Source organism: Temnothorax nylanderi, unplaced genomic scaffold (assembly GCF_030848795.1).
Source record: "Temnothorax nylanderi isolate EJ_2023f unplaced genomic scaffold, tnyl_v1.0 TNYL_tig0083_pilon, whole genome shotgun sequence".
Classification (NCBI taxonomy): Eukaryota; Metazoa; Arthropoda; class Insecta; order Hymenoptera; family Formicidae; genus Temnothorax; species Temnothorax nylanderi.
In genome coordinates this window covers 63,256-88,243 of record NW_027249145.1, presented here as the reverse complement: position 1 = coordinate 88,243, position 24,988 = coordinate 63,256, and the positions used below count along the sequence as shown (strand labels likewise).

The 24,988-nt window shown below is 40.8% G+C and overlaps 1 protein-coding gene across 10 annotated transcripts in view; it reads right to left on the bottom strand.

Annotated features, from left to right (window-relative positions):
* Nucleotides 1-139: 139 nt before the first annotated feature.
* Unc-104 (kinesin family member unc-104) overlaps nucleotides 140-24,988 on the bottom strand; it is a 29,360-nt gene continuing 4,511 nt past the window's right edge. The window contains exons 2-29 of one of the 10 annotated variants that reach the window (XM_071709921.1): nucleotides 16,447-16,642; nucleotides 16,261-16,343; nucleotides 16,090-16,168; nucleotides 15,463-15,808; nucleotides 15,124-15,379; nucleotides 14,738-14,895; nucleotides 14,487-14,626; nucleotides 14,033-14,071; nucleotides 13,161-13,298; nucleotides 12,571-13,017; nucleotides 12,275-12,480; nucleotides 12,078-12,195; nucleotides 11,631-11,803; nucleotides 11,145-11,323; nucleotides 10,382-10,519; nucleotides 9,248-9,385; nucleotides 9,021-9,139; nucleotides 8,562-8,937; nucleotides 8,396-8,486; nucleotides 8,183-8,298; nucleotides 7,560-8,103; nucleotides 7,295-7,484; nucleotides 6,571-6,818; nucleotides 6,207-6,502; nucleotides 5,384-5,624; nucleotides 5,090-5,226; nucleotides 4,918-5,019; nucleotides 140-4,783 (exon numbers count right to left, since the gene is read on the bottom strand). In XM_071709921.1, coding sequence (XP_071566022.1) covers nucleotides 4,681-4,783; nucleotides 4,918-5,019; nucleotides 5,090-5,226; nucleotides 5,384-5,624; nucleotides 6,207-6,502; nucleotides 6,571-6,818; nucleotides 7,295-7,484; nucleotides 7,560-8,103; nucleotides 8,183-8,298; nucleotides 8,396-8,486; nucleotides 8,562-8,937; nucleotides 9,021-9,139; nucleotides 9,248-9,385; nucleotides 10,382-10,519; nucleotides 11,145-11,323; nucleotides 11,631-11,803; nucleotides 12,078-12,195; nucleotides 12,275-12,480; nucleotides 12,571-13,017; nucleotides 13,161-13,298; nucleotides 14,033-14,071; nucleotides 14,487-14,626; nucleotides 14,738-14,895; nucleotides 15,124-15,379; nucleotides 15,463-15,808; nucleotides 16,090-16,168; nucleotides 16,261-16,343; nucleotides 16,447-16,546 — 5,301 coding nt within the window. In that variant the 5' untranslated portion in view covers nucleotides 16,547-16,642 and the 3' untranslated portion in view covers nucleotides 140-4,680. The remainder of the gene's footprint in view (nucleotides 4,784-4,917; nucleotides 5,020-5,089; nucleotides 5,227-5,383; nucleotides 5,625-6,206; nucleotides 6,503-6,570; nucleotides 6,819-7,294; nucleotides 7,485-7,559; nucleotides 8,104-8,182; nucleotides 8,299-8,395; nucleotides 8,487-8,561; nucleotides 8,938-9,020; nucleotides 9,140-9,247; nucleotides 9,386-10,381; nucleotides 10,520-11,144; nucleotides 11,324-11,630; nucleotides 11,804-12,077; nucleotides 12,196-12,274; nucleotides 12,481-12,570; nucleotides 13,018-13,160; nucleotides 13,299-14,032; nucleotides 14,072-14,486; nucleotides 14,627-14,737; nucleotides 14,896-15,123; nucleotides 15,380-15,462; nucleotides 15,809-16,089; nucleotides 16,169-16,260; nucleotides 16,344-16,446; nucleotides 16,643-24,988) is intronic. The other 9 variants (XM_071709924.1, XM_071709925.1, XM_071709923.1 and 6 more) reach the window with 9 other exon arrangements.

The following is a 24,988-nucleotide window of genomic DNA, read 5'->3' as shown; positions in this document are numbered from 1 at the left end:
GTTAACGACGTATTTGTAGAAAAATCGAATTACTTCAGTTCCTTGCTTTAATCATATTAATCATACGGTGAACGATGAGCGTTTTTAACATATGGATGTATTTTATTTTATTTATGAATGTTATTGTAAAAAAGGGGACTTAAGCATATAAGCTTTTTATTGACCGATTTATTACACGTTACCACTTACAGTGAGCCTAGCGAAATATTCGAGTAACCATAATATAATATTTATAATAAATACTAGTTACAGCATCGATGCACGTTTCCGATAGCAAACGGTCAAACGAAAACGTTTCGTAACGGATGTCCAGTTACCTTACAAACAAACACACGAACTTATATACTTGGTACAGATCGTCGTTAGCCTCCCCGTGGATCGCCTCAATAATCATTAATGTTTCACAAAGGAATGCTTATTAAAGTAACATTAAATTTATTTATATATTTATATAATTTATATTTTGTATTATGTATATATATATATGTATATATATATATGTGTATGTATATATATATATATATATATATATATATATATATATAAATAAGCGAACGTGTGTACTTTCTCGCGCTTTCTCACATACTTTCTTCTTTCACGCATTTCCACTCGGGTTCTTTCTCTCTCGCTTTCTCTTCCTCTCTTTTTCTGCCTTTCAACCTCTCATGCACACTCTCATTCTCGCCGTATCCGTTCTCTTCTCTTATATTTCGTCTACTATTAATAACAATGATTATTAATCTCTCCAACGACTTAAATGTGATGTAAATTTCTCTTGTAATATACGCGTTTTCTTCTTTTTCCCTTTTTCTTTTCCTCCTTTTTTTTTCACCCTATCTTCCCAACCACTTTGCTCTTCGGCATAGTCGATAGAGAGCCTAAAGTTCAACTTATATATTTATGCATTTACTTCTCGATACGTCATACGGTGGTGTGTCGTTAATAAAATAAAACTATCAGATATACTACAACAGTCAGCCAAGCGAAAACGGATTGATCAGTGGCGGGGCGTTACACTCTGTGTGAAGCCGCGATCGAGAATCGTGTGGGCGATCGAAGAAAAAGAAAAGAGAAAAAATATAATCGGCCTCAGGATCTAGCGCGCGAAGCGCCTTTGTGACTAGAATCAAGCGTGTCCGGATTTACAATATCGTATTCCGTCAAATTCCGATATCGACATCTACATCGGGACTTTCCTCTCCCCTGGAGAATCTTGGTCAGAATCTTGTCCCTCGAGAGACGTCAAGGTACACGAAATCGATAGACCACTTCGATGGAAGGGCAACATTTAAGAAAAACGTTCGCACTTGCAAAAGGAGTTCGAAAATGAGGTTCCTTGCCGAAAGGACTAGTAACTAAGGAGTTACAATGATGTCAGTAACACTTGGACGATAAAAAGAGTATTACGTAGACACGCTCCTAAGTTACACTCGCGGAATGTGATTTGGAGAAGCGACAGAGCCCAATATATAATTACAAAATGTATATATACGTATACCTTCGATTGTACTTGGGCGTTTACAGCAGCTTGCCAGCAGATCTTCTGCGACAGATTCGCATTCTGTTATATTTCTGCTAATATTCTGCCGACAAAATTGGTACTTTGCAAAAACTGCCCAGTAAACAAAATGTTAGCAGTATGCTAGTGGTTCTCCAGTAGATTCGAGTGGGAAACTGTGGCAAATTGACATTAATTATTAATTGTCTCCGTAATAAGCTCGTGTTCCGCTAATAGAGTCTACCAATGTAATCTATATAGAATCTGCTAACAGAATGATAGCAAATTGCCAGAAAAAACCGAGTAAGCTCTGCCATTTCATAACGAGTTAATTCGAACATATATATTTAAATGATTATGAAATTGCACTCGGTTTCTGCAGTCAATCCGCCTATTATGTTCCGTTAGCAGTTTCTGTTATATTTCTGCTGGCATTCTGCCGAGAGAATTGGTAGTAAACGCTTTTACTAAATTCGTTTTTCGATAAACTATCTGAGCAATGGTGGGGAACGTACTAGACGGCATGGGATGGAGCTAAACAAATCGGGTTTTTGCTGTGCGTGAAATGTCTCAGTACTACATGTCGACTGATGTCGACCGTCATGAAATGCTATTATATACGTAATATATATCAAGAGAACGAGTCCTTTGACTACATCCCGCATTTGGACACCGCGCAATCGCGTGTATCGTGAGTTAATATCAAAGACGTTGAGATGTTCTCCATGTGAGGTGCACAGTAGACACATGTATTTCATAACTGCCGCACCTGTTACCCGAAATTTGTTACACGTAAGAGAAGTTAGTAAAAGCCTCGGAACAACGCAATCGTCTACCGTCTTGCGAGGAAGCTATCAATTTCAGATCGTTGAACTACAAACAGGGAAAACAGATCGTTCTGCTTCGAAAAAAGAATTGGATCGAACGAGAATTGAATTCTTTCTGTACCAATTCCAACTGTAACTTCATATATTCTTAAAAAATAAGTTTTGTCACATAATTCCAATTTTGTTCATTTGCTACAAGTGAATGAATTGTTCGTTAAGAACCTGGTGATCCCAAATTGAATATTTCCTCGTTAGACGAAGTCATCAGTTACGTTCGTCGACGCGCATTCGTCGCGGGTACATAGTACATACGTCCGTGGATGCGTGCGTGCCGCATTGCGCGGCGAACGTCTTCGAGGAGCGCTGCTTAAGCTCTAAGTAGACATGAAAACACGATGTGTCAGAGTGTGGCGTCTATATCCATAGATTAGCGTAATTTTATCTATTTCGCATACTGTGAGATACGAAGTGCGAAAACCCCAAAAGCTTCGTCCCAGCTTCGTATCAATGTGGATTTCGGTCGATTACAAATAGAAAAATTTCTTACATCGTCTGGACATGCCGCATGCTTGCCGACTACATTGCGTATTTATTCGTGTTTCGAAGAAGTTTTTATAAGTTTTTGCATTATTTTTCCGCTTGTCGGAATTATTTTCTCCATGTAAAGTCTCGCAACAACGATAACAACTTAAAATCCCGTTATGATTCGTAAAATTCGCGCACGACTTTTGTCCTGAAGATTGAAGAAGAAAAATACAGTTATACATATCATAATGCTGCATTAGAATTCTAACAAAGTTTCGTACGAATTGTTATTATCTCGTTGCAAGATTTCTACATTATTTTTGGACAAAAATTCTTAGAAACAGAGAGCTACAAATGCTAAGTTATTGTGTACTCGATCTGTTCTTAAGGACTCTTGTTTTTTTTGTATCTCTTTGCTTTAAAACTCTTTAATCCATTTATATAGTAAAACAGTAGCTGCCAAGTACTAAAAAAAATATGTAGGATTTGCAGATATCTTAAGACAGGATAAAATTACTCTATATCGAGGATAATAGCGATGCAGTGCGAAAAAACGTTTCGAATTACGTTAAAAGAAAGTATTCTGCGAGTCAAGAAGTAGCGATTCCTATCTCCCGCTTTCGTTGCCTCTTAGATTTCACACCTTAAATGGTATTCGAATCTTTTTTTCATTCCGATGCAAAGTTAGCGTCGTTACTTTAGAGCAATATTATCCTATCTTACAGTATACGTGCGCTGCAACCGAAATTACTTGAATCTCTAATTAAGAAGGTAAAATCTTCATCGAGCGACTCGGCCGATCGATTGCGTGTACGGCAGCGTATAGGACCTTTCATACGGAAATCGGATAGTAAGTATAGGTATACGTGTCTAATCTGCTTGATCGAGTAAAAGAAAACGATTGGTAAACGAAAAATGGGAATGTAATCCTCATAGAAAATCGTCTCTACTCTTTTAAACGATCGTCACGATACTAAAATGCTTAGACAGAGTACTATCTTAAACGAGTCTTAACGATTTGCTTGAATCATCTTACAAAATGTTAACGCTCTTTTTTTTTCTCCGTTGTAATAATCTTTCTGTGTACTAAGCGATCGTTAAGCTTGCGTATGAAATTATTAATATTCTTCTTGTCTCTCGTTTATTTCGTTTTCTCTCTCTCTTTCTCTCTTTTTTTTATTGTTCTCTTTCTCTCTCTCTTTCTCGCTTTCTCTTGCATACTTCCTCTTCTACAGATATATCTATAACATGTATTCCTTATCCCGATTTTCAGCGATCGTCTTAGGAATATGTTTATTAGGCATAAATGCATTTGCTATCTTCCTCATACGTCACGTAAGGAGTATCGCGTAATTACGACATACGTATCACGGAAATAAAAGTTCAATGAAAACATTCGCGCGCTCGTGCGCGCGCGACCTCGTGTCTCGTCGACGTGGGGAGCACTTCGAATGCGGATTCGAAATGTACGGAGAGACTCGAAAACGAACGCATTTTTTCCCAGTACGGTGTAACCGAATGCATTTGTACGCGCATTTGTAACTTCTTCGAAAGACGAGCACTATCTTCCGTCCTTTAATTTTTTTTCCCCGCTCTGATTGCCCTATAACGTGCTGAGGGGACGCTGTGTAAAGTAAAACGTCGATATTATATGCCGCCGATCGTGGAGTAGTCTCAAGGGACAGCTTCGCCACTGTCTGGTCAATCAAAGACTAACGGAAATCGAAAGTTACAGAAGTCTTGGGACTCTAAGGCCGAGTGTGACCAACACAGCATTTTTTCCGACGCCTTCGCTATTGCACTCGTTACCCCGGCCATAGTGTCGACCACTCACTTGGTCTGATTGCTCTGCTGCTCCAGCTGCGGTGCAATGCCAATCGGCGCGCCGTTACTTAGATTCAGGGCAGCCGGACTTTTACGGGCGAGTTTTGACCTATGACAACATATCAAGCATTCTATTCATCGTTCCCATACTTTGTGTATCTCAGATAATGCATAGTTATGTTATAGAATTTTAATTCATATTAAAGTAAACGGGGTGAGATAAATTCATGCTATTATACATGCCTAATTTGACCAGCTAGGAGAGGATTAATCGCATACAGCCAGTCGTAGACCTCCTTATCGCCTAAAGTTTGCAGCAAGTATCCCCTGTGCTTGGTGACGACGCTACATAGACAGATATTTCATTACATACCGTATAATTACGTATCCACTTCCTTATTCGCGAACAATTTACCTGAAGGTATTCGGCACTTTCACCATGGCCAGCTGATCTTCGGAGTATTCAACTTGAGCCGTAGCTAAATTAATTAATGCCCTTTCAACGGGATCTTTCTCCTCGCGGAAAATGAGAACGTACGGTCGGCGGACAGCCTGAAGCGATAAAGAAGAAACGTGTAGTATTAAAAGATATTTTTACATTAAAATCAATAATTGTAGAATAACCGATATTATCCTAATACAACTTGAAAATAATAATCCAATTATATTTAAACGTAGCTCTCTCTTCTTTTTTCAAGTGCAAACGTACCACCCAGCGTTTCTTCCAGCCGTTGGTCTTGTGCTCGAGAACGTTCAAGTAGCCCTTCCGCGCGATGACCGGACTAATACGTATTTCCTCCACCTCCGGCACGTACAGCACCAGGTTCTCCTTCGACGGCGAGGATGATCCGAGCGGCGGGGGCGCGACAGTGCAGGTCTGATTAGCCGACTCGCTCGCCAATATACTCTCCTGGAGCTCTTGCAGTCTAGCCCTCTCCGGTGAGCTCAACCTAAGGAGGCACGACTTAGACCTGCTCCATATTATTATACCAGCAGCCTGCAAGTAACACTCCAGCATAACCCCGACCACGAGCCAATCATGCTGGCGGTTGTCTCGGCAAGTCGAGACACTCGAGTCTCGAATGCCACACGTTGAAACGAACGAATGCGGAAGCAGATGATTTCTCGGAAGCTGAATTGATTTGAGAAAGCGCGATAATCTGTGTCGAGCTGAGCTAAAAAAAAATGCGTGAATCGACCGCCGCTTCACACGGCGAGTAAAAATGAGATCGAATACCGATTTTGATTTATCAAATCGCTTCAAAGCTCACTCGGTGTCTTCAGCCACGTCTCATTTACTTAGCGTGTATCAGACTGTAGCAAAATTGTACACGTGTATCGAGAATATTCGGCAACGAATAAACCGAGCATTTTTGAACTGTCGGATATTGAAATTGTTCTTTTTTTTTTTAGAAAGGAATGTAATAATACGACGAAGCGAAGCATGGACAACCGCTACTAGCAGGAGCACTCAGAGGCATGCAAGGAGGGTTACCTGCTCTAACAAATCGCTAGCTCTCGCATATACTGACTCTTGAGATGAGGACGATATGACCGAGGACATCATAGACGCGGATAGATCGGTTATGGTGTCTTCCCCGGGCGAAACATCGGTGAGCATAATCGGCTCCTTGCTCGGGATTCTTCCCTGGATGAGTTTAATGTACTTGGTCGCTAATTCACGCTCCTTTTCAGTCATCTCCCAGGGTTCGTAAACGTCTTTACTCGTCGAACGTTTCAGCTTCACCGGGCTGGCGTGTGGCTCGTTCGTAGCCTTCGCCACCATATTGCACACATCCTGGTACCAGATTAGAATTGTTATACAATTCTATGTCACTATGAATTAATATACATATAATTCTGTGTCATATTTAATGATACAAGATACACAGGTACCTTTTCGCTCTTTGTAAAATCGTGCAGAGGTTTATTGCAGAACGGTACTTTGTCAATGCCGAGCTTCTCCCGTAACAACAATGTGTGCCGCACTCTCTCCACTTCCTCCAGCCTCGTCAACTTCTCGAGCTCCCATTGATGATCAAATATCAGACTGTCTCCGCGCGGTCTCCATCCGTGCAGATTCTCCTCGCCCCTGACGTACGTGGAGCTCGTGTCCAAAACGCGACGTTGACGTCTTTGAACTCCTGTAAATAAATAGGGAGGGAAAAGGAATGGGTATCGAGAAAGAGGAAAACGCCAAAAGTGTGAGTAAATGTAAAACAATTATTCTTTACGTGAAATAATAATTGAAGAAATGTTTTACTGAAAGATAGTGTAGTGGATCAATATTGTGCTTTTTTATATTAAGATAAATATTTTATAGAGTCAGAATAACTAATAATTATCATACTATAATTTGAAAATAATCGAATTATATTTAACCCCATTACTTCTTCTTTCAAATTAAGAACGATACTGATTGTTTTAGTTTCAAGACTTGAAAAGTCGTTAAAAAGATATATCTGAAATATATATTTGAGAGACATATCTTTTATATGTAGATAAAAGATATAAGTATGTCGCAGAGCGAATAACAATAGTCTGAAAAGTGAGACTTTATTCTGTCTGAAGGTGATATCAAGTGAAACACGGGACTACGCTATGGTTAGACAAAACAAACCTGGGCTACCTGCTTCCGAAGAACGACGCAGCACCAATTCGTAGACGCCGCTGAGTCGATTCGCTTCCTGATTGCGATAGCTGCCGCTGAACAGGTGCTTAAGTGAGCGTGGCCCGACTCTTGCATCTCTTCCGTAGATGATCATGCTCAGATCTTTCGTGATAATCGCAGGTCTTCCACAATTCTCCAGCTAAGACCGGATACAAATGAGCGTAAGCTCCCCCCTGAGATGTTCCAGCAAACAATTCAAATATTTAATACGTACCTCGAGATACGCGGAGATGGTCATAAAGATTTGCTCTCCGTAAGACGTGACTCGATTGAGCAGAGCCGAGTTGTGCAGGGAGCTGTCCCAGGCCGCTTCGAATCTGAACATGGTTCGATCGTCGCCGGGAATCTCGAGATACTCGCCGGGGAACAGGCCCAGCGAAAGCACAGACGAGTCGTTGTCCTCTTCCTCGGGTTCCGGGGTGTTCCGAATGCGGCCGACCACGAGCTCGCGCACGTCCTTCCATCTCAATTCGGAAGCCGGCTCGTGCACAATGGTGATTCGTATACGCCGTTGTATGCCCTGATGGAGCAAGAACAGTCCACGACACGGCAGATCGTCGCTGTGGTCCACCACCGACGGCACGTATTCGCCGTTCGGTGCCAACTCGCAGATCTCGAACCATACTAGCACGTCGTATTTGGCGTGCACATGCGACGTGCTAGGAGACGGCAGAACGCTTCCAAATTTCGGCGAACGGACTGGCTGGCTGATCGGTATGGATGGCGGAAGCATCCTCTTCGGTGGCTGTCGTACGCTGCTATGTGAATACGCGAATGTGTTTATAAAATATTCTTGAGTAAAGTCCAACGGAACTAGCGTTTACGATTAACACTCACTATTCCAGTTTCGCGTCCTTGTGCAACGGATGTTGCTGATAATGACCGAACACTTCGAAGACGACGGGTTGAGTCTTCAGATATTCCAAGAAGGATTTGGTAACCGTCACTGTAATCTGTATCAATTGAGAGATATTATATTGATTAGCAGGATCTAACTTTTAACAAAACTTTTACGCGAGACTCTATAGAACAGAGTTTCTTTCAACTTACGTTCTGTACGTGATAAAATCCGGGTGGATTACCCTTGCCGGTGTTCTTTACCGGTTCCGTCGAGAAAGCTTCGTCATGTCGATGCAGGAAGCTGCGAAAATAATTACGTTGCAGATCACACGCCACATTAAAACGAGCCGCAGCAGATAGACACGTTTGCACTTACTTGAACTGACAGAAAATGTCAGCGTACTCCGTTGAGATACCCATAGCTTGTAGGACCGTTACCCTGAAAGTGAATTCCGCACCGGGTTGCAAGTGATCCGGCAGCTCTTCCTCCTTCATGTCGCTCGAGACCGAGCTGTCGCCCCTGCCGCTGTCGGCATCTCCCATGTCGTCCTCGTCCTTCATGTCCTTCTGATTGATCTCGTTGTGTCCTTCGACCACGCGCTCCTCGTGCAGCATGATCTGCCGATTCTTTTCCAAAGTCTGAGCCAGAAGCGAGCTGCGTTTGTTGTGTTTGTGCCCGCCGAACAAGTCATCCTCGAAGGAGATTCGCGCTGATTGTCTAACGCCACTTGAGTATTCACTGTTTTCCTCTTCTGGAAGAAGGGTTCGTTATGTACATCTTATATATAATACGCGACAGACGCGAAATGTGGACACATGGCTACGGATTACGTACCAACTACGGCCTGTACGGCGACTCGCAAGTAACCCTTGACGTCGCCCTTTTCGTTCACGATGGCTACCTTGTGGATTAGCGGCACCGGGTACATGAGGTTGCTCAGATACACGAAAGCTCTGAAAAATTTGACATATAAAACCAGATTAGGATAATAATCGAAAGTGAAAGGAGAAGAAGGGACCGAGGATACGTAGTGGCGTTGCATCCAAATTATGCTTGTTTACCTGCCGACCATGCGGAACCACGGAAATCGGTCATAAAACGGATCACCTCCTGTGATGGATTCGATATTGAAATCCGGAGACGTAGGTGAGAGCTCGGCCTCGTTGTGATACATCTCGCGCATCAACTCCAGCCTTTGCCTGGAAAGCAGACGAGACTATCGTTTACTACTATTTTCGTGTGGCAAGAGGTAATGCGAATGCAATCGTAAATCGTGTGTTCAGATCGTTGAAATGTGTTTAATTCATCCAAAATTTCTTCAGTCAGATTTCTTCGGTATGACACATTCAATTTCATTGGCCTTATCACACATGTATTTTATCAGATTATTTTATCATTATTACATCCCCAATTATATGTGTAATACTAGTAATACTCGCACGGTTGCGAGTTCAAGCGACTTTTTTCATTGAAAAATTTTGTTTTCACGATAAGGGCAAATGTTACTTATAATATTCATGAGCAAGCGGTATATAATATCTAATTAATAAAAAATATTAAAATAGTAATAAATAATATAATATATTTGTTGCAAGATGTGGAATTTCGAGTCTTCCCTTTACGTGTTTAATATTTCTTTCTTTTTATCGCTTTCTTGATCGAACTGTATTGGTCAGAGCTGTATACGTGCATGACAAAGTTGGAAAGCGAGATAGTGAGGACACGAGCTCAGCAGGAGATAATTAGAAGATGTGTCAGTGTTGAGACAGACGTGCATAGAATGCCGACGAGACGCTTTTCTTCACATTCAGACAGCATAGAGATGTTTTCACAGCAGCAGAAGCAGTGCTGCGTAAACGATGGCGTAAACTTTTGGCGAGGGGAGCTCGTACTCATTCGATCCGGTTCGCGTTCTTTGCGTTACGAATCAAAAGAAACCATGCAGATTCACCGGTAAATTTTGCGAGCTCAAAGTGCAAAGCCTGGTTTCGCTTGTATCCGCGCCGGAGGGCACGGCATTGCCATTACCATTACCGAGGAAGCCTCTCAAGACAGAAAGAGCAAAAAACGACAAAACGGCACGGCGGTAAAAAACGACTTTTGCGACAGCGACAGGGAAATTCTTCGAGGCCGAGGGCGTTTAAAAGCGTATTACATGGCGATAAGAGGAGAGCCTCGCGCGTTCGAGCACCAACCTCGAAGGCAAAAGATTTGCGAGCGAGAACTTCGGATTAGAGTAGACTGTAAGGCATTGGAAAATATCCTCTTTGGCCTCCGGAGTGCTGGGGCTCGAGTCCTCGTTGTACACGTGTCGCATCAGCTCCAAGCGCTGTCTACAAGTCAATCATGTATTACTTCGCGTGAGTGAGGCCGTGCGATCCCTTCAGCCGATCTCTCCTCGAGTCTTACTCTATCTTACGTAAGCTGTGATTTTGCTCTCGCTCAATTAAAAGAAAAGATCCGCTAACTAAAAAATTCAACTCATACGATTTCAAGCATCTTGCAATGCGTAGCGCGCGCAGAATTTTTCATCTCACGATTCCGTGAATATTATTTTAAAAATGTTTAATCCTCGTGTTACTTTCGACTTTCGGGCCGATAATCTTCAATTTTCATTGAGCACGCCAAAAATGCGTTCGTGCGACAGTAACAAAATAGAAAAGAAATTGTCGAACGTTGCATGAAAAAAGATCTTATTTCAGTTCGTAATGATGAAGAATTGAAGTATCATTGTAGAGCATGCTACAAGGTGGATGTATAAAAAAGATGATTTGTAAAAAATGCGATTATAATTAGTTACAAAATTACTCCGCAGAGTATTGTCAATTTCCAAATTGACGATTCATTGTGGTAAAATTATTTTTCAGAGACAGAGTATATTTTATCTGTACCAGCACGAATGCTCTGTTAATTAAACAAGCGTCGTCAAAAAATACAAAATGGAACAATGAAGCAAACCTTAGCTTGTCCAACGTCCAGTAATGCGTAGCACCATTTTTCGTATCTTGAACCTCAACGGCAACAATCGTGCGCGGGAACGGTCTTTCATCCTCCTCTTCTTCGTCCATAATGGGTAAAAGATCCGGAGGTAGAGGTGAATAAAGAGTGTCCGTAAGTAAGGTAAATTGGAATTGAACCTAGAAAAGAAAATCAATGCGATAAAGCCCATTGTACAACGGGAATACTTTTTCCTTGGTATTTTTATTTAATATAATTAACAAATACCATTTTTAAACTCTCTCTGTGCGATATTAATTCCATAAAGGACTATCATTACACTCGAAAAAGTACATACGCGGATAAACATAATTCATGTCGTGTTATTCACATTAAAAAAGATTCAGAGTTTATATTCAAAAGTATTACAGGAACATGGTGCAGAGGTAAATGCAAGTGAAAGAAACACCGTGCCAGAAACTTTTCGTCATATATCCGCGACTGTACCTTCTTTTTTAGTTCAACGGATATAGCATTAGCCTCTTTAAGGAATATCGCGTTGCCCCAAAGATCGTCCCGTAAACTCGTGAATTGATGATATTTCCACTTGCGAAAGGCCCAAGCGGCCAGTTGAAACTCTCTCTCCGTCCAGTTGCTCTCTGCGTCAAACAATGGGTTGACTGAAATGCAAGCCATTACCAGGCAAAACAGTCAGAGAAGCCAAGCGTTCGATGAAATAATACCGATTACATCGTTAAGTGTATTTCAAATGTGCTATGTTCTATCGATAAGATAATTAGATCTTGGTATCATGCAGTAAACTCTCGATGATGATGAAAGATATTTGTAAATCTGAAGAGATACGTGAAAGATAAGGTGGGATGCCCAGTCGATCGGGCATAGCTTCACCAAATTATATTGGGATTCGGAAGCGACATGTTTTTCCACACTTACCGAAAATATCTTCCTCGATGTTGTTGAAGTCCTCCGGCGTATAACTGCTATACATAGACATTGTCATACTTTGTTCCTCCACTTGCCTCTGCAGCGCGTCTATCCGTGCTTCGTAGCTCTATTCGCAGAAACGATCGATCATTATAAATAAACAACGAATAAAAAAGAGATGATGTGTGCATTCATATTATACATACCTTTCGCTGCTCTTCAAACAGTTGATCAGCTTCTTCCTTCTCTTTACGGAACTGTTCCTCCAATACGAGCAGTCTTTTCTCCATTTCAACCTTTAGATCGATACCCTGCTTTTCTAATAGCTCGACCTGCGCGAAATTCCAGTCCGCTAATGGTTCGTTATTGCCGGGAGTTTCCGCCGGGGATCCATTCGCTATCCGTTCGCGTACTGTATGATTAAACATAGAAATACGATATTTTATTCATATATTTCAGTAAATCTGCAATTCGTTGACAAATAAATAAGAATACTGCATACCTTGATCTGGGTGGTTAAATCGGAAAACATGGCTTTTTCCCAGGATGACACGGGAGCCGGTCGTTAGGATAAGTGGCTCGGTTACCTCGCGACCATTGACGTAAATCAAGGCTCCGTTTTTCGGTATAAGAGTTATAATTCCCTCGTGGTTCTCGAAAACGCAGTGCTCCCTAAGTATGTGCGGGCCACACAACTGGATATCCTGGGGCACGTGCGCCTCGGCGCTACCGATGCGCGTGAATCCGTCCTTGATGTAATAGATCAGACACTCCGACATGAGAGGATCCTCGTTTAGATTCACTAAATGCGGTGTCTTCTTAGGAGAGAAGACACCGACCGTGACGCCATCCTCTTTCACGGCGACCCCCATTTCAGCGAATACTGCCTCGCGTTGCAGGCGGATAGATTCGGTTCGCTTCAGCTTCTCCTCCCATGTTTCGTTCAATTCTGATAACGGAAATAGAATAAAATAAATACGGTACGACGAGGACGTTTGTTAATTTCTACGCTGCGTATCCATAATTGATTATCAACGAGGTAAGAATAGCAAAGGCTACATCGGAATAATCCCAGTTCGCGGGATTACGTACCTGCGATTAATTTTTCGGACGCTTGCAATTGTTCGACCGCCTCTTCGGCAATAGTGGATGTGGTATGAGAAGAAATCCTCGCACGAGTCTCCTTGGTGTCCTCCTCGTTCCGCTTGTTCGTTCTGATAATTTCGTCCCCTGTAAAATGAAGCTCGTAAAGAATCGGGAAAACGCGTTTCTGATATTTAAAATGGCAAGCCTGCATGTCAGAGTCGGTATCGTGAGTCGTATAAACATCGAAAGCCATAATTAAAGCGGTGGCGTAGATGAAAAGAAGTATTCCAGAAGCTGTAGAGTTTGTATTGTTGCTACATACTCATTCTAAAAACGTAGAAACGTAACTAGTAGACTGATATATACTTTTTTTTTTTTTTACAAAACACCGGCATGAGCTGATGAGTACAAGCATGGTCTAATCGCATGTCAGATATCTATTATATGCACTTTCAATTATGAATTCGATTGACTTGGCATCCTCATTGTCATATTTCTCTTTTCCATAAACGCAACATTTTACTTTTGAGATACATTCTTGCTCTTACAAAGGAAAGCGTTATCAATCATCAATTTAGATTTACTTGAATCTTGGGAATTGTCAGAAGAGTCGATAATTGTATCGAATGTGAGAGAAGAAGGGAGCGCAATCGATAGGCATTAACAGGACAAATACATACAGTAAATGATAAAACTCGCGAAGCAAACGTACAAAAATTAAGGAGATTGACATATACAATACTAACAAGTATTATGCGCTTAGCGATGAAATAAGAGCGCATAAACAAATAAAAACAAATGTCTACGAAAAGGGCACAAGAGATGCCTCTCTTGGCTGTAATTCTTTGCTTGCAATGCATTGTTTTTTTTTTACTTACTAGGTTCTTTCTTTTCGTATGTAACTTTGCCATCTGGCCCTACGTCGAGCGCAAGGGAAACAAAGAAAATACTATGTGAATGGATTGCCTGTCGCGCGCTGTGCAATTGCAATTAGTTTATAGCAGCCAAGAGTTCACGTTTATGACTTGTTGTGATTCCCTCCGAATAATCTCTATTATAATCTATACGATTATTACTATTGTACTAATCGACAATTGGTATATATAATAGACAAAGTGAGTTACGATATTATGAGACGATAGCACTTGAATATTTTACATGTTCCGTGAATTTAATTAAACAATTTTAATTTGAGGATTTAATCATTATTCAATCTAGCATTATATTCAGTCTGTCCTCGTCCGTATGTGCTTTCTATGACAAAAAGTCCTCTAATCCGATTTTATATAACGATTTCTAATAATTTTCTAAAAATTAACATCCTTAATTTACCTTCTTGTACGTCGATGCCCTCCTGCTTCAGAAGCTCCCGCAGTTTCTGTATCTCCTCCTTGAGTTCTCTGATAAGTCTGGCATTTGCGTCCTCATTGACCACGGCTTTGCAGACGATTTGTTTCGCTCTGTCCGCGTATCTGTGAATAAAACGTTAGTCTTTTAAATCTGAGCAATTAAACGTTAATTAATTAACTAATTAATTCGTTGAGAGTTAGTTCGGAAAATATATAGCGAGTAATAAATCTTACCGTAAGGTTGAAAGCGTCTCATCGTAATTGATGTCGGCAGGACTAACTGCTGCGATCATAGCAGTTTTCGAGTTTCCGCCCAAGTTCTCTCGCAACAACCATGTTAAAACGGAGTCTCTGTACGGTATAAAATCGGCTTTCTTCTTCTTTTTCGTCGCCTATGGAGAAACAAAAATTTACAGAGAACGATTATATATTATACAGTTAAACTCTATAATCACGCGCAATACTTATTGTAATTAATTATTATTTAAATTATAATATTAGTTTTCATAAACTTACCGCCTGATAATCCAAAGTAGCAAACAAGTAGAATAACAACGTGAATACTAGATAAATTCAGTACTTAATGTAGCTCGTAGATTTTAGCAAAATACGATACTTACAATTTCGGCCAGGGCACTGATAACTTTCCCGAGAGTCGTCAAACTCTTGTTAATGTTGGCTCCTTCCTTCAATCGTGTCCCTTTCGCACCCGTCGAATCAGCTCTCTCGGATCCGGCCAGATCGACCAGCGATATTTTACTAACTTTTTCCGTCATCAAACCAGTAGCACTGTCCTGTTGCTGCTGCGTAAAGAATATCGTGAAAACTGCGTGCGATCTGCTAGATGTTTCGTTCATGTTGGTTGCTGCGACAGTCCTAGAATGTACAATAACGCGTATTGTACAGCATGCCATAAAAATATTTTTTTTTTTGCAAATAGTCACTGCGCGTAAACCAACCTGGCCTTGTTACCCTCGTCTATGAGATCGTGAATGTCTTCGTACGACAATACGGCTAGCTTGGAAAGATCTTCGACGTAGGGTCCGTAGAGAGGGTGTTCTCTTACTCGAAGATTTCCTCTGTTTTTCGGATTTAACAGATCGCGTACCCTTTCGCAATATATTTCCATATAACTCACTTCTACCGAATACTTCAATCGCTCATTAGACGTATAGCTGATTTTGCTAAACAGATCCTTGCAAATCTGTGGTATTATTCCCTCCTGCCCTTCTTCCTGCTTGCCCATCATGGTGTAAGATTTACCGGCGCCAGTTTGGCCGTATGCAAAAATGCAAACGTTATAGCCTGTGTTACGAAGTACAATAAAGAGTTATTATTCCATGTCTAGTAGTGAAATCAATACAAATTAATCAAATTTTACTTTGAAAAGTAATGATACGATTTTCAAAAATTTATCTAAGAATTAAAGTTAGTGTCATTAATAACATGTGATTATTTATAATTATTTCTCACACAAAAAACTATTGTATCCTTCATATCATCTAATAAGATTTTCCCTGAGTTTTTTGTTCTTTAACGAATTGTTAGAGCAGATACTTCTTATCCATCTGTTAATTAATATCTACCTTCGAAAGCATGTTCCAACATTTCTTCACCGATATCCTTGTAAACCATAAGTTGAGTTGAGTAGTTCTCATCATTTGGCTGCAATAATTTAGGAAATTATTTTTTGAATTCAGCAGCAGTTAAACATAACGGTATTAATAATTCCTATATTGAAAAAAAAATACACTTACATCCATAGAAAAGTAGGAATAGTCATAGTTGAAGCTCTTGACCGCTTCTTTGCTTCCTGGTGTAGCTTTCGGATTCACTATGGCTATAACAGCAAAAGTAGAGGATCAAATGTGTGATAGTAATTATTAGTAATTATTTTACGAGTCGCTCGACTTTTAAAGCTGCGAGTTAGAAGTAGTACTTACAAGTAGTACTCCCCGTCATTTCTATGATACATTGTGCCTGACGACTGATCTCACGGTAGTTGAAGGGCCGTACCCTCACCGCCACCTTAACCGACGACATTTTCTCTATTTTTTTCCCTCTTCTTCCCTTTTTAACTTAACGTCGGATCAAGCCAGCTGGCGGTGCTGGCGATAATTTTCTCTCTCGTTCGTCTCTCTGCAACGAAATAACGTCTCGTTAATTACGCCGCTATTGAATTGATTGAATTAATTTATGTTTAACGTCGCTTATTGCAAGTACTCGGTGAAAAAAAAACTGCTAGGAAACCGCTCTATAGTCTTTACATCTAAGAATATATCTCAGTTATTAATATATTATTCCGATAACATTTTTCCACGGAGGTGAATAAGAAAAGAACAAAAACGTAGCGCGCATATTCGCGATATATTTTTCACGCGGAGTTAGTCGTTGATATAAACCACTGAAATTAGATATATCATTTTACAGATTTATTTAAGGATTATATAAGATTTACATGTGCTTTTATTAAAATAAAAATGCACAGTATATTTTTTCGTGCACGGAATACTTTTCACGCGGGGATCGTTAGTCGTTGACATGAATCACTGAAACCAGACAGGTCACTTTACAACAGACTTTTTAATGATTATATAAAATTCACATATGCTTTTATTAGATTTAAAATACGTATAATATATTCGTAAGCAAAGTATTTTTCAAGTATCGTTAATCGTTGATATGAACTACTGAAACTAGATAGATCATTTTACACTTCAGACTTATTCTTCGGGATCATATAAGATTCACATGTGCTTTTATTACATTTAAAATGTATAGTATATTTTTTTCGTGCGCGGAATCATTTTCACGCGAGTCTCGTTAATCGTTGATATGAACCACTGAAACCAGATAAATCATTTTCTATCCGACTCGTTCATAGGGGTCATATAAGATTCAAATATGTTTTATTAAATTTTTAATAAGAATGTTTTATTAAATTTTATTAAATTTAATAAATTAATGTGTGTTTAAAATACACGGTGTATTTTTGCGTGCACAAACTATTTTTTGCGAAAGTGTCGTTAATCGTTGACATAAACTACTGAAACCAGACCGGTCACTTTGCATCAGACAAATTCTTAAGGATCATGTAAGATTTACATGTGCTTTTATTAAATTTAAAAGTATATATTTTTTTCGTGCGCGGAATATTTTTCACGCGAGTATCGTTAATCGTTGATATAAATCACTGAAAACACATAGATTATTTTACGTCAGACTAATTTTCAAGGATCATATCAGATTCAGCTTTTATTAAATTTGAATTTAAATTACGCCTCGTACAATCCAAATTTATGCAAATGTGCTGCTTAATGTCATTAGACACGACAGACTTCTATCCGCGATCAAGTGGAAGTCGCTCGAGCAATTCCGTGCAATAATAATCGGCCGATCGAATCATGTGATAACGACACTTACATATTTACAAGCGTCGTCGAGGAATAGTGCGGGCCATTGATCCGTCCAGAAATACGTAAGTTATCGGATAAAGGAAGAATGATTAATTAGTACCGTGACCGATCTATATTTGTGGGAAACCGCGGGGAAGTCACATTCTTGACTGATCGGCGAGCGTTTTGACGGAATAAACGAATTCGTCGACGAAAAAAAGGAAATCAGTGTTTCAGATATTCGATTATTCTCCCGATCGAATCCCACGATATCGAGAGTTATGTCGGAAAAAAATTTACTATTTAACGTACACAAAGAATCGAACTTGTGCGCGGTCAGAAACTCACTTTTCGTTATTTATTTACGACGATTTAATTTTCTACAAATATTCACGAACCAATATTGTTAATGAAAATGACGGATGTCGTATGTTACGAACGTAAATACTGACGTCACTGTCGTCATTATTACGCCGATGTGTAGAGTATGAGGTAGGTAAGTAATACATTTATGCATTGCCACCAGAAAATTGTGCGCGTATGGATAGATCGATAATTGGAATAAATACAATGTATTAATATGTTACACACGATAGTGTTAGTATATTATAATAATATTGGAACAAATGCAGTGTATTAATATGTTACATACGAAAATGTTAGTATATTAATACGTGGCGTAACATACGAATACGTTAGCATTAACGTACGTGCTATCACATATGTATTAATATTGTCGATCAAAGTGCGAAAAGGAATTTCATGTTTAAATGTACTTAAAATTTGTTCATTTAATTTGTTCACTTCACATTTGTCCACTTTAAATATTTGTTCACCTTAAATTTGTTCATTTAAAATTACTTCATTTTTCGTGTATTATTTAAAGAGCATTATCTCTCTGTCTGTAATTTGACGGATGATAATCAATTATCAATGCGCTCGCTGAAAGTTCGAAGGAGTCGAACCAGAAGGGAATGCATAATGTAAATGTACGCGTGTAAATGAGTCATCGGGAATCGTGACGTCTTACGTGAAAAAACGCATGAATGCGTAATAGAGTCCAGCCGACGCTAACGAGACGGAAAGAGCTTCTCAATATACAGTACTTGCGCGATTCAGGGAGGGACCACCTAATTAAATTTATCCCCGCTTGTGTCTTCAGAAAAGAGGGCATAGAGAAGAGAATTGTATTTGCTTCTCAATAAGTATTCATTATATTGTTCAGAAGGTCATGCGCTTTTAATCTCGACTTAATTTAAGATCCGTCGAGGAAGATTATTCATGAATAATGGATAATGAGATAACGAAAGAATTAGGAGGAAAAGGAGGAAAGAATAGAATAGTTACGGAACGAAAGAACAGAAGAATTAGGAAGGGTAACGAAATAACGGAAAAAGGTCTCTCCTCGAAACGGATGTCTCGATTAGTCGTCGCTGTAACAGGAAACGAAATAATATGTATCACGTAAAATAGTTTAATAATTTGTTGAATATTGCAAAGCACATTCCTCTCATCAAATTAATCCGTAATTAACTTTACAAACGCATTAATTAATACGTTGACTGCCATGATGGTCACTGCTGAACGGTGCTATCAAATTTTTTTTTAAAACGTTCGTAAATAAAAAATAAACATTTAATACAATTTTGAACGGCGTAAATAGCCGGACGACAACAGTGTAAAGTAAAAAGCGTGCTATTCGACAAAAATATAATTTTTATTTTCATTAATCATTAATCATTTGTGTAATATTTTATCGTTATATGTTCACGGAAATTGTATTGTGGCAAATGTACAAAACTCGCTGGGCATACAACGTGTTAACACTGTGCGGACACATTATTAAATTATTTTTATACGTGATATATATTATTTCTTTTTCTGTTAGCGATGACTAACATCGTGGGCCTCTTAAGGCACAGTCGATTTTTCATTTGTAATTCCTACGGGAATAAGGAAAAAAAATTGCAACAGTTCCGGCCTATGTAAGTAGGTATAGAAATCAATCATTTTGAAGCCTTGAAGACGATACATGAATTTTTATAGATTTTTTGTAACACAGAAACACTTTCAAAAACCCTTTGGACTTCAAAGTCGCAGGGTGTCCGGGTGAGTATCCCAAAAAACACGGTGTCCGCAGTGTTAAAAATACTGGGATAAGAATCGAAGGAGCTTCGAACTCCAGCCTGGCAGCGTCTGCCATTTCTCGAGGGTGTTCTCGGTGTTAAACACGCGGAGGGCCGCCCAAAAGGCCACGACCTGCGAGAGCCTCGAGGGAGTCGAAGAGGACGAGCAACGTCGTCGGGTTTCCGGAAAAGAAACGCTCTTCCCTTCCGCGACGAGAGGCCGTTCCCGTGTAATCGACGTGCAAAACATTATCGCGGTAGCGGCGTGATCGATACGACGGCGTATCCGAGTGTAGTTCGCCGGAGGAAGGTCCGGAAGGGGCGTGAGGCGGGGAACGGCGGGCACGGTGTGTATATGTGGATTTTTACGATCGATCGTCTCTCCACGCTCGGAGGATACGACGTCGCACGGACGTCAGGCCTTACCTCTTCTCAGACGGCGCGAACGGAAAGGAAGCGCCCGGAGAGGAGAGCCAAACGGGAGTGCCAAGGAGAGACCGAGGATGTCTCGCGACGAGGAACTTTCTTTCCCTTTCGCGCGAAGGAAAAGAAATGACGCGCGAGCGGCGGCGAGACGAGACCAGGGACTCTCCTGCAGAGAGATTCGCGACGGCACTCGCGAAAACGATTCTTCACGTACGAACGACGGCGTTCTCCAGCACTCTAACGTCACTACGTCGGCCATCCGCTGAACGATCCGCGACCCGCGAGAACCACGTAGGCGGACATTATAGCGCGTGTACACCCGCGCGCACGCATACGAGTTACGAGCCACCCTGCACTACCCGCTGTCTGCCGTCCGCCGAGCGGACGTTCGGCTTCGCCACCCCCGTTGCAACACCACCCCCGAGTCGTGGCGAGTGCTGACGACGGTACGCTGCGGGCGCCTGCGTGCTGCTTCGTCCGTCGTCCTCGTCCTCGTCATCGTCGTCGTCGTCGTCGTCGTCGTCGGGAACGCGAAGTCGCGCGCGTCCGGGGTAGGGATGCTTAAGTTTAGTAGGGTACCGCTGCTTTCCTACCCCTTCGGTATCGAACCGACGCAGGTATCGATACTTCCTTCTAAGAGAGGCGCCTTCCCTGCGACGATCGAGAGGCTTGAAATTTCTGTCGTAATTAATCAGTAGGAATAATTAATGCGCCTCCGCTTCGTTCCGAGCGCGACGATATTTTCCTTTTTAATGTTGACATTTATCGCAATTGTAAAATAAATTATATGACACTGAATTGAAGCGTTTTATATTATTTTCCGTATTTTAAGTTCGAATAAATTTACTTCTTTGTGCTATATGATTGTCTAATCTCAAGATTGTAAAATATTTAATTTCCGATGGACTTCTACACCCTCCTACTCGCCTTTTCCTCAATTAATTATTGTTATTCATAGACCTTCCGTATATTTTGGAAAAGCTACGGTGAACGAAAAACAGCCCACGCGTGTCAATTACGTCGTCGCTCCTGTTTTATATCTTCATTGAATTTGCATAATAATATGAAAAGTTTTACCCTCCATAAAATGTTTTTTGTCGCCCGTGTTTAATACTCGCGAATGAATAAAAATACCCTGTACCCTATTAAATTAAAGCATCCCCAGTCGCAACCCCATGTCTCGGGTTACCGTGCCACATTTTATCCGCCACCGAGGGAGGGGGTGAGTGCCGTGGCACGCGCGCGAGCGCCTCGTAGGCGGCTTCTGTAAGGGGTTGTAATGTTTGTTCTGCCACTGCGAGCTCATGATTTCCTCGCTGAATGGCTCGGGGTATACGAAACACAAGGGTCGCGTAGGCGGTCGCAAATATCTTCCACAAAGTGAATCGACCCGGCTAAAGGCGAAAAACCGGAAAAAGCTATTTAAAGCGTGGTTGCATGGCGAAATTAAGTTTGCCAATCTTATGTAGCGTTCGTTACTTTACTAGGATTGCCCATCCCCTTTTCCTCTCCAGCAAACTGATATACTTTCGCGTTACGTGTATGTGGAAGCAGAGGGGGTGGCCTTAATGTCCCACAGGTGTACATTTATCTAGTTTACGCCAATGAATAACAGATATCTCAGGGAGATTATCGCGCTTCTCGTAAGCCACCTGTATGTACATAATGAAGAGTCATTTAAACTCCCAGCCTATTTTATAGTTAGGACGACACGCTGCAATTTTGATAACGGGACTATACGTATTCGAGGCACTGACAACAAACAAGTTTAATAAATTTTTCGATTTTGCGATTTTTAGATCGCATCTACGCCATTATACTACGTTTACGCGAGTATGTTACTTCTGTAGTAACTTACGATAATTCCTTCGCGTAAACGGGATTTTGTAGTAACTTACGATAATTTACTCCGCGTAAACGAGTGAATTATCGTAAGTTACTACAGAAGTAACGCTCGCGTAAACGTAGTAATTAATTCTCTAATAGCAAGAAAGGGAGGACCATGTATATCGGACTGTGTTTTGAAGTAATGGCAGATTCCAAATTGGATGCTGATATAAATTAATGACGAATTTAAGCATATGTTTATTAAAAAGCTTATTCGTTAAATCAGTCGGACGTCATGCAAAATAAAGATAAAAGCGAAGATATACTTATTGTTTAACAACGATAATATATTTAGTCCACTCAAAATGCGTACTTTCAACGAATTAAGCAAGTGCTATTTCTGGTTTTGTTTTTTTCTCAGTATTTTGAAACCGCAACGAGAGAGAGATGATATCGTTATTCGCGAGGCAAAGTCGATAATGACGCGTTTTTACTTGGTACAATTAATAAATGTTTAACACGCGTTAACGTTCACTAAAATTTTTACGTGACCCGGTTTGAATGACAGACGTCATGTATTATAAGCTGAAAAGGGCAACGGGAAGATGAAATAAGTCTGATTTATAAACAACTCTGAAATAATTAAATAAATCTAATTATAAAAGAGCCATTTACGGGGCTGGTTTTATTAATCACTTTCAGATTGTACATGTGATACGAAAAGGAATTCTAATTAATTTCAACTGTACCTTAATTTTCTTAATGAATATTGGTAAACCAATTTCGGTGGAAAATATAATTTATAAGTTACGTCGCTATAATTTATAAGTTATGTCGCGCATCGAATATTCCACAAATATCGCGAGCTTTTTAATTTGTACAAATAATTTGTATAAATTGTTTCAAACAAATCCAGAAGCCCAAAGAACGCTAGAAAGATGTCAATAGGTAATAATATTTCAGACTTTTTCGATATGCCCTTTAGATATGTTTCTGTATCGCTATTGTCTGGTCGCATATCCCACAATGTGAAGCAATTTTCCATGTTGTCATACGGATACACTTACACCCGTCTGCGTACGAGAAACATCGGTTATTATCTTCTAGCTTTTACAACGGCCGTGCAACATTGTACACGCCTTTAAAAGATATTAAGCGTAGATACAGGAGCGTTCTAAATACGGGTCTTTGTGAAAAAGTCGGACAGTGATTGATTCGATTATCGCGGATATGCGGAGTCGTATAATAGTCCATCCTATCCACCCTACCACCTGAAGATTAATCATCGAGGTTAATCTCTCGTTAATCTCGGTAATTAGAGATTGGATCTCGGAGATTGGGTACCGAAAATTTCGGTGAGAAAATTGTTCTCGAACGATTATATCGTTCGAAACGTTTCGCACTCGGAAAGTCTCTTAGGAAGATCTTGAAACGGTGCACCCGCAAATCGGATGTTACATCCGTGGGGAAAATCTTTAAACGACCTTCGCATTGACTCGTTATTTGTTGGAGGTGAAGGGGTGGAGAGAGGCGATCCTTACGGTCACCCTCATACTCCGATGAAGCTGCGTGGAGAAGTAACTCCTGTAATCATATATATACAAGAGAAATATTCTCGTCGGGCTGGTCGGGCATATTTTATAATTACGGTCGCCCTAAGGGGATCAATTATACCGTTACCCCTAATTAGAGCTGTCTCAAGCTCCTCTTATATATCAGATTAAAGTTTCAGTTCGTTACTACCGTAATCCTTCATTTGCGACAGCGGTTCTCATGATACCCGAGAGGAGAACCACGTTATCGTGGCCAGAACGAATTTCCGAAGATCGATCGTACAGGAAAACTGGACGAACGTGACGTTGCATGTAAAGGATAGGAAGAGTTTATTCAGGAACACAAAAATTCAGTCCTGACCGAGAATAGCGTTTCCTCTAAATCGATCGTACATCATAGCGGTCGTGTATTTCTCTCTTATTATTATTATTATTTATTCAGGAATTTCATATCTATTCGAAAGAGGCCCTTGCGACGAAATTACGAAATTCGAGAATCATCGATCCACATTGTATGGAGAAACGAGATAGAGGACGAGAAAGTAATGTGAAATTCGAATGCACGTCCGGCAAATCTCGCCTCGAAGTTACATGAAGCTCGAAGGTATGCCGGGCCTTCGATGTCACTTCGCCCGTGAATTTCAACCATGTCCTCGCGTAAGTCACCTCGCGGCATTCCCGCGGCAGATCTCATTTCGCGAAATGAAGGAATTCTTTGGAGGTCACCCTCCCGCCCCGCGTGTATGTGCGCGCACGCGTGCACGGAAGTTTATGGCGTGTGGGTTCGCCGATGTGCGCAAATCCGGCCATCAAGGCTGGGCGATGAGTCGTGCTGGGAGACGCACTGAAGCCCGTTAATTGACTGTCAGTTAGACAGTTCACCTCCGTGCGAGGGTCAACGCGAATTGTACGTCATCCCTGCGTTCTTTCAGGGCATTTCGGGCACGGCTTATTGCGCCCCCGCAACACTTTGGCTCTTTCTTTCTACGGACCTTTCAGGCGGTGTAGCATCAGAGGGTGGTGGTTGAATTGGAATCAACGTGACGCGCGCGCGCGCGCGCTCGCACGTGTACCCTCACACGCATATATCAACTATACATATACGAACATTTATATATATAAATATATATAGGGTACAAGGTGCGCGCGCGCGCGCGC